The sequence below is a fragment of the Talpa europaea genome, assembly GCF_964194135.1.
Source record: "Talpa europaea genome assembly, chromosome: 7".
NCBI lineage: Eukaryota > Metazoa > Chordata > Mammalia > Eulipotyphla > Talpidae > Talpa > Talpa europaea.
The window spans coordinates 79,566,229-79,576,318 of record NC_140074.1 but is presented as its reverse complement, the minus strand read 5'-3'; the positions used below and the strand labels follow the sequence as shown (position 1 = coordinate 79,576,318).

The 10,090-nt window shown below is 41.0% G+C and overlaps 1 protein-coding gene across 1 annotated transcript; it reads left to right on the top strand.

The window, feature by feature from the left end:
* Positions 1-3,124: 3,124 nt before the first annotated feature.
* On the top strand, positions 3,125-4,457 carry LOC311173748 (C-C motif chemokine 8-like; the record flags this gene model as incomplete). Its single annotated transcript, XM_084237835.1, has 3 exons — positions 3,125-3,200; positions 3,836-3,953; positions 4,367-4,457. 3 exons carry the CDS (start codon positions 3,125-3,127, stop codon positions 4,455-4,457), a joined length of 285 nt encoding a protein of 94 aa, XP_084093961.1.
* Between the last annotated feature and the right edge of the window lie 5,633 nt (positions 4,458-10,090).

Below are 10,090 nucleotides of genomic sequence, written 5' to 3'. Positions count from 1 at the left end.
ACATGGCGAGCAGACCTCTCCTGCCACACCCGCTGCTCCCCTCAGCAGTGTGTTTCGTCAGTCTGCCTGTTCTGTTCCCCGCTCTGGCTCTGGTGAATTCGCTCACCCTCCTGCGCTTCTGATTGTACCCAGTGCTTGCATAAATTAATTAATTAATAAAATCTTTTTTAAAAAAAGCTAAAAAAATGCAATTTATACCAATGTGGGATGCAGCATAAGTAACACTTAGGAGGAAAGTTATTACATTGAATACATATATCAGAAAAAAAGCTTTCAAGTTAATCATCTAAACTCTCATGTTAGGAAAAGAGACAAGGAAGAATAATGGAAACCTAAAGAGGTAGAAGAAAAGACATAAAAATTAGAGCAGAAATCAATTATTGAAAAATAGGAGAACAAAAGAGAAATTTAATGAAACCAAATGCTGGTTCTTGAAAAAAAAAGTAATAGAATGAATAAAACTCTCTCTAGGGTAACAATAACATAAAAGAGAGTAGACAAAACTACTGCTATCAGAAATGAAATAGGGTCATCACTACTGAGTCCATGGGCATTAGAAGTATAATAAAGTAATATTATGAACAATGCTATTCCCACAAATTTGACAACTTGAAACAATGAACTAATTTCTTGAAAGATGCAAGGCAAAGGAGAAGACAAAACTCAGACAAGGAGAAGTATGTAACCTGAGTATGCCTATATTTATTAAAGAAATGGAAAAGATAATCAATAAACCTCTAAAACAGAGCATGGAATTCCACCAAACACTTAAGGAACAAATGATACCAAAACTTCAGAATTTGTTCCAGAAAATAGAAGCAGAAATTAATTCCTAATTCATACTATTATGTCCTTACTACTCCGAAAAAGACATTACAACAAAAGAACACAGACAGAAAACTACAAAAAAAAACACCAAAAAAAAACCAAGTGAAGCAAAAACATCAACAAAATATTAGCAAATATAATCTAACAACATAAAAAAAAATTATATACCACAGCCAAGTATGTTCATCCCAGGAAAGCAAGCCTGTTTAAACACTCAAAAATTAATTCATGTACTTCATTATCTCAACAGACTAAAGAATAATAGTATCTTATATTGATATGAATAAAATGCACTTGATATAACTCAACACCCATTCATGATTAAAAAAAAACTTCCTCAACTTAATAAAAAAATCTACAAAAGACCTACACCATAATTAATGGTGAGGCTGGGAACAAGTCAAAGATGTTTCTCCTATTCACTCCTCTTCAACATCACATTGGAAGTCCTAGGCAATCCGTGAGATGAGATAAAGAAATGAAAAAATACACAGATTTGGAAGGCAGAAGCAATCTTTTCTTTGTTGAAGACAAAATTGTCCATGAAGAAAAATCACAAATAAATTGACCAAAAACAAACAAACAGAATTCTGCTGCTAAAAGCAAGTATAGCAGACTGCAGAATACATGGTGAATCATGCAAGTTCATCAATGAACTATAAAACACCAATGAAAAAATATAGTTTTATTTATTTTTTTATTTTTTTTTTATAGAGGCATGCTTTTACTTATTTATTTATTTCTTTGTTTGTTTTTGTTTATACATGCACTGGGTACAGTCAGAAGCGCGGGAGGGTGAGAGAATTCACCAGAGCCAGAGCAGGGAGCAGAACAGGCAGAAGGACCGAAGTACACTGCTGAGGGGAGCAGCGGGCGGCAGGAGAGGTCTGCGCGCCATGTGGGACCCTCCTCTGGTGGCCGGGGAGCAGCCGGGGGATCGAACCGGCGCCGCAGACGCTGCAGGCAGCTTCGCAACCCAGTGCTCAACCGCTGCGCCACCGGGGAGGCCCGAAAAAATATAGTTTTAAATTAATAACAGTGCTTTTTGTATTAGCACAAAAAAGAATAGATTTAGAAACAAATCTAAGAAAATATGCACGCAAGCTATGTCAGGAAATCGGAAAAAAAAATTGAAGAAAAACTGACAAAAAATTGAGGAAGGTTTAAATAAATGGAGAAATAGTCACTGGTTCCTAAGAGGAAGAATGGATATTGTTTGTTTGTTTGTTTTACTGTTGATTTTATTTTTTAAACTAATATTTTATTTTATATAATTCTTACATCATTTTTCATTTTTGCACAATGTATGCATTTTCATTTTGGTTATATTCCCCATACAATTGCACCCCCCCTTATTTTGACCTAGTTGTTCCTCTTCCCTCCCCTCCCTGCCATAGTGTGTCTCTGGTTTATAGTTGCTTGTTGATTTTGATTTTTACTTTGTATTAATTAATCTTTTTCCTGGTCCCTTATTTAGGTTTTCTAAATTCCTGCTATGAGTGAGACCATAGAATGAATATTGTTAAGATGTCAGTTCTTCCCAAGTTGGGAGTCCTTTCTCAAACACATTTGTTCCTCTTGATGCTATAGGAAATAATGGGCTTCTCCATATGATTCCACATGGAAGGAAACTCTAGTGCCTACATAAAATATTGGTAAATGATCACTGTACAAAGAGAGCAGGTGCTATCCAGTTCCTATGGTCCACGACACTAAGATTCCAGGGCATTAGGACTTGAAGTTCCCTGAGTTCCTCCATTCTGCCAAGGCTCCATCAAACTACCTTGTGCTTGATAACTATGTGGGTGTCTAAAGGGCCTGACTAGTTCAGGATGGCAGGGACCAGAGTCTAAGAGAGAGTACAGGCAAAGCTCTAGGGCCCCATCCCAGGCCTCCTGGAGGGGGTCAGTCCCTTGTTCTCTCCACTCCACTATGACCTCCACTTCTTTTTCCCTTTTGGACAGGCAGTTTTCCATTTCGAAGAAATCATAGCTCTTCATAGTCCAGTGAGGTCACTTCCCACGCTTTGCTGCGACAACCACACACACTCCCGCCTCTGCTGCACAGTCCATACAAACTGAAAATAGCACTGCTTCCTCTCTCTGCTGGGAAATCACCCCAGGATCTGGTCCCAACTCAGCACATTCAGGCTCTTACTTCATCTTCCTTGATCATGAACCTACTTATGTGTGGATCTCTATAAAAGGCAGGCAGAGAGAACAGAGTTGCAGAGAGCCTGAGACAAGCTCTGAAACCAGTAACTCCAAGGCTGTAGCTGCCATCATCACTCTCCAGCATGAAGGTCTCCTCAGCCCTCCTGTGCCTGCTGCTCACGGCTGTCGCCCTCAGCACCCAGGTGCTCGCTCATCCTGGTGAGTCTCCTCTCTTCCTAAGGTTTAACATTTTGATCACTGCAGGTACTGACATCCCAGAATGAGTATCTCATTCCATTGCATTGAGACAAAAATAGAGAAAGTGAAACCAAGAGGGGAAATGACAAGAAAGCCAGCTCAGTTAGCAAGAGACAGTGGCAGAACTGGTTGCCCAGGCCACCAAGACCAGTCCCCTTGATCTTTCCTGACACCACTTTTGGAAAGAGATGCTCAACACAGCCACTACTTCAGTAACCCTCGCATTGTCTGGTGATGTGACACAGAAGTAAGGACCGGGTTGATGCAAAAATGCAAGGGACAAATGTCTGGGAAGTACGGTCTTGGAATTTATCATCCCATTGTCAGAAGTGTTTCTCATGACACTACATGGAATAGTCTAGTCACCCAAAATTTCTCCGTTCTTACTCAAAAACAAAGGTCCCTATAGATCAAATGAGGAAACTGACTTTCAGGTAACACTTTATCCATAAGATCGGAACTTGGTGGTGGAAGATTTTAGATGAAACTCACATGTGTTTGCTTTGTCTTCCACCTTCTCCTCCCATTAAAAATACTTACTTGTGACACATCGTAACTCTTATTCTTCACAAACTGTTTTTTTTTTTTTTTTCCAGATCGAGTTGCCATTCCAGTCAACTGCTGCTTCACTGTGAGCAACAGAAAGATCCCCACCCAGAGGTTGGAAAGCTACACCAGGATCACCAACAGCCACTGTCCCCTGGAAGCTGTGATGTGAGTGGGTCATGCCTAATGCCTCAGTCAAAAGTTCTGAGTTCTTTCCATGGAAGGACAAGAGGTCAGGATTCACACTCAAATGAGTCTATGAACATGCCACATACTCCAAAGGACCTTTATTACCTTAGAGAAACTGAGTCAGGAGGTGGATCTACACCCAATCCAGGCTTCCTTCTAAGAACTTGATCAGATCACCCAACTTCCTTCAGCCAGGAGCTGGAGGGCTTCCCCCGGCACAGCAAAGAGCAGTGTGATGATTCGAGGCCTCTTTTTCCATTCTTCCTCTTCCTCCTGTCCCAGCCCAGGCCCTCACCCAGGAAGAAAGGTTTATTCAGGTTATTGGGCCGACAGGTCACACTACTGCATCAAATGTGAAGATATTCCCTCTAACTGTGTCCTCACTCCCACAGCTTCGAGACCAAGTCATCCAAGTTGGTCTGTGCAGACCCCAAGGAGAAGTGGGTCCAGAATGCCATAAAGATCCTGGACACGAGATCCTGAACACTGAAGGCCTGAATCTTCACACTTGCATTGTTGAAACTCTTCTGTATTCTTAGAAAATTAGTGCTCTTATAAGTGCAATATGTACTATGTAGTGTTGAAGTTAATATTGTTAGATGCAAGGGGTTAAGATCCAACCTATGAAGCTATGCATAGCCACTGCAGTATGAGTTCGATCCCTGGTCCGGAAGCTGAACCACATGGTGCAGCAGACCTCTCTTGACTCACCCACTGCTCCCTCAGCAGTGTATTTCAATCAATCTGCCTGTTCGGTTCCCCACTCTGTCTCTGGTGAATCCTCTCACCCTCCCTCCCCACACACACACCCCTCTGGCCTGTACCCCAGTGCTTGTATGCATAAATAAATAAAAAATATTATTAGACAATCATGGAATTATTAAATAAAATGTATGTTTATATAATTTTGAACTATGTGCTCTTATTTTTCATGGGATAACAAGTTGGATGGGGAGGAGAAAATAGCAGTAGTGGGTGGCAATTGGAGATATGTCAAGAATATATACAAACAGTCACACTGACCAAAGTTGGAGAAATTTGATAACTCAAATAAATACAAATGTTAAAAATGCAAAATAATTTATTTCAATTCATTGGGTAAAATCAGAGAGGTAAAACATCTGCTGTAAAGTAAAATGTTAACAATAAACACAGGGGAAATGGTGGTATTAGAAAATTGCCATTTAGCAGTCATCAGGGAGGATCGGGTTTTTGTTCTATTCAGGCAATAATAATTTAAGTCATACCATGGCCCTGTCAAGTTGAGACATATAATTGACTATATGTATGTACATATTTATGTACATGGAGATGTGTACATATGCACAATATTATCAATTATATGTGTATATAAGTTCACATATGATTATATATAATATAGATTTTCTTCATCTTTTGATGATCTGATTTTGAAGAGACGTTGTCAAACAATGAAGAAAAACAGATCTTTCAAAGAAATGACGCTGTAGCAACCATCCCTATTCTCCTATTGACATCCGTCAACCTGTCAATAGGAGAATAGGGATATCTATACAGGGGAAAAAATTCTCTCAATTCACACTATAGACACAAATTGATTTAAGGTAGTCTATAGACCTAAACATAAAATCTAAAACAAGGAAATATCTAGAAGAATATTTTTGTAACTTGAGGTGGAAATGACTTTCTAAACAGAGCACACATAACCATAAAAATTGGATTTAATCAACAATGAAAGTCTCTATTCATCAAAAGATACTACTAATAAAGTAAAAAAGAAAAAGGTAAGTCTCTGACCGGGAGAAAAAATTTCATATTACATATATATACTTTAATTCAATCTATATAAGGTACTCCTATAAATTAATAAAATAATTCATTTTAAAATTGCTCCCCAAAAAGACTCGAATGGGTATTTTACAAAAGAAGATATCTGAATAGTCTTATAAACACACAAAAAGTTGCTCAACAGGCCTCCCCTGGTGGCACAGCGGTTGAGCGCTGGGCTGCAAAGCTGCCCGCGGCCTCTGCAGCGCCGCTTCCATCCCTGGCCACAGGCAAGGGTCCCACATGGCGAGACAGACCTCTCCTGCTGCACCCACTGCTCCCCTCAGCAGTGTACTTCAGTCCTTCTTTCTGCCTGTTCTGCTCCCTGTTCTGGCTCTGGTGAATTTTCTCGCCTTCCCACGCTTCTGACTGTACCCAGTGCTTGTATAAATAAATCTTAAAAAAAAAAAAAAAGGAGCTCAACATCATAAGTAATCAGGGGAATGCAGTTGAACACAAAATGGAATACTACCACAAACACACCAAAATGGCAAAAATAGAAAAAACTTATAATGCCAACTGTTGGTGGGAATGCAGAGCAAACAGCTCTTCAACATTGGTAGTGGGAAGTTTGGAAATCTGTTCAGCATTTGCAAATGAAAATAAACCACACACTTATCTTATTTACTTCTAAGTAAATATTTCAGACAAACTGGTCCAGATGTGCACAAATTTTTTTAAACAAGTGCTTGTAGTAACTCTATCATTACAACCACAGTTCCCATTAACCTGTCAATAGGAGAACAGGGAAATAAAATGTGGTGTATTTTCACAATGGAATGTTACTGAGCAATTAAAAAAACTACACCGATTTTTAAAAGAGTTGATTACCCTTTCCAGGCGGCAGCCGTGGTTGAGCTGCAGCCAGGGCTCTACACTACCCCGTAGCTGTAGTGTAGTGTAATCTGGTTTTAATCTTGTGTCCCGATAGGGACACAAGGTGTCTGAGAGCAATGAGGCACAGCAGCTGTGTGGGTGCCTCAACAGCACACCACAGTCCTGCAGGAAACCATCCAGGAGGGATGCAGCTTTGCCCTCTCTGAGCGTGGAGCTAGAGTTGCCCCAAGGTCTCCAAGGACCAGCGGGCCCTCAAGTTTGTCAAGAAAAGGGTGGGGACGCACTGTGAATCAAGAGGAAGAGAGAGGAGCTGAACTAGGTCCTGGCTTCCCTGGGGAAGGTGGCAACCAAAAGAGACTGCACCTCCCTCCCTCCATAGGCATAAATAAAAGCTTTTCCAGAAAAAAATTGATTAAGCAGCAGACCTCAAAGAATGCATACTCCATGAGCTATTTATATGAGTGTCAAGAATAGGCCACCGATGGTGACAGAAGTCAAAGTCATGGTTGCCTTGAGGCGATGGATCAGTGGTGACTGGAAAGGACTCAAGGAATTTTCTGGGATGATGCAAATGTCAATTCCATGTGAGTGATGGCTATCTTTTGTATACATAGGCTAAAATGTAGTTAAGACATTCCTATCATTTTTTTGCATGTGAATGTAGAATATGACACTAAATTTAAAAATGTTTTAATAGTTTGAACTGCTCATACTATTGATCCAGCTTCCATGGTCACAAAGTAAACAGAGATGCTGGTAAAGGTTTGTCATTTTCTGCATTGTGTGCACAGTATTCCTTGGAATCAACGTGAATAGACTAAATGCCCAATAACTCGATAGGGTCTAGGTAAATGATGCTGTTTTCATAAAACAAGTAACTATCCACCATTAAGAAATGAAATTATTGATGGTTAAATAGTGGTTTTTGGCAATATTTTGACATAGATGAACAAATTGAGACTAATTTATAGCTAGTAAAATTCCTAAAATGTTCACATGGAATGAAAAAAAAAAAAAACCAAGAAATTTATTTCTGTGGTTTTGTCTTAATGCTGAGTGTACAAATCATTTCATAACATTTTTCAGCTTTTTAAGAAGTATCTTCCAGGAAAACTCAGTGAGCTTCTATTATTAAAAAATGGTTTTAAGTATTTCTATCAGGTGGCTGCCCCAACATCTAAACTTTTCTGAGCTCACTCTCAATTCCTGTGTGTTCCCAATACAAACTCTTCGCTGCATACATTTTCTATTGAGTCAGGGGAAGAGACCTTCCCAGGTATTCATCTTGGGATTTTCCCAAAGAGAAAGGACAGCAGCAGCTAGAAACAGTAAGCACCCTACCTGAATTGGCAAGGCAAGTGATAAGAACATAAGACCCCAGTGGGAAGGAGACGTATGCCTCAGTTTGCCAGGGACAATCCTGGTTATGTCTATACATACATGGGAGATAGATTATATGATCACTGTCTCCCAGGGGGTGGACCCAATGGTTTTAGCCCTCTAAGGGCCTTTAGAGCCTTTAAAGGCCTTTAGCTCTCTAATACTCGTTAAGTATTCAATTCTGTGTGCTCTTGCAGACCTGACTCCCCAAAATGCTCTGCTTTCTAGAGCAGAAGTGGTAGGGCTGATCTTGGAGGGTCATTAGCCTTCTGCTTCAGAGGAGGATTTGGTTTTCTATGAAATCTGTGAAAGGTGACAAGTCTTTATGGATGAGACACAATGGAAGCCAGACCTCAAATGATTCTTGCTTGGAACTGATGGAAAGAAGAGGCAAAAGGAGGGTGGGGTATTAGAATGAAATAGAGCTAGGAGAGCTGGCGGTGTGAAGAGAGAGATACACCTTGCTGTGTTGCAGGGCTGGTGGGTGGACTCCCCCGAGTCACAATGGCAGTGTTCTCTTCCTCTTCAGGCTTGCAGCTGTGCTGGCCCCTCCCCTTTGCATTAGTCACTGAGACAGTCAGGATTTGCTTGTTCAAGTGGATGGTGTCATCACTCAGTATTCCTGGGAGCCTTAAAGAAAAGTGGGATGGACAGGAAGAAGAGTAGTGCAGGGTGCCCAACCCACACCCTGAGCAGTTCTGGTTTTAATCTATTGCTTTTCAGGGCGGCCCAATGAGCGATTTTGCGAAGACAGACTTAAGTAGGTGACTACAACAACCAAAGTGCTAAAGAGACATGAGTGGGTAGGAACTCTGTTGTATACACGCTATAGAACACTACTCAGTTTTTAAAAAGATATAAACTGTTGCCATTTGCAACAATATGGATGGAACTGGAGGGAATTGTGATAAGCAAAATATGTCAGAAAGAGAATGTCAGTTATATGTGGAGTATCACTGACAAAGAGTCAGATAAAGTCAAACCAATAACAAATCCTAGATATTGTACTGTAGAATTGAGGCTACCAAGGCAGTAGCAGGAGGGGGAGGGGAAAGGATAGTAGGGAGGGAGCACAATGGAAGACTGTGTGTATTGGTGATGAGTGTGTTGTTTGACAACACCTTTCGCGAAACGGTGATCCTATACCTCTAGATCATATACAGTAGTAACCAATGTTAGCTCCATTACAAAAATGTTCAAATGTTATCTAAATTAACAATACAACATTGCATGCTAAAAAATCGCACTGTGTTCTCACCTAGGACGGCAGGCCACTAAGACTGCCCAGGGCTGTTGGAGGCAGATGGCAGGATGCTTGGTGCTAGGACTCAACAGCAGCATAGTGATTCTAAAACCACATAATTCCAAAGTTCCAGTGTTACGGCAATTTCCCAGAGAAATCAGACGGCACTCAGAGAGGTGAAGGGAGAGTGAGTGAATTGTCACACCGGCGGGCTCAGGGGGATCGCTCCCCAAAGGGCTGAGCACCCAAGAACAAAAATGGCAAGGTTTTACACAGTTTGTCTGAGGAAACTGGCTATCCCATCCATCATAGCATAAGCATTCTTTATTGTTGGGGAAGGTGTTCAAGGTAGTCATGGCTACCACTGTGAACAAGCAGAGCAGTACACCCAGCAAGTTCTCCGCTCCAGCAAGCAACAGAATCAAAGCCATAGACTCCTCCAAGCAGCAGGCCTGGGAAAGCAACAGAATCAAAGCGGTAGACTCCCGCAAGCAGCAGCCTTGGGAAACTTTGTGCTTCACCAGCAGATTTCTGTTTTATAGAGATCATTGGGTGGAGAAAGAGCAGACTGAATGTCAGCTCTGGGGCAGGACCTCCAGAAGCGCCCACTCTGCAAGTGGGGCCAGGGTGGAAAGTCCAGGCCTCTGGAGAACAGCATTGATCAGCACTGATGAGAGCCATCATCACCTGTCTCAGAGGGCCTCCTTCCCCAGGGCAGACTCCCCCTGGTTATATGACAGCAGACAGAGAAGATTTATAGTAATGACTGATAGGTTTCCACATTTGGCAAAATAACTGCTAAGAGCATATTTATACAACAAAATGACTCAATTATCTGAAATTCAAATTT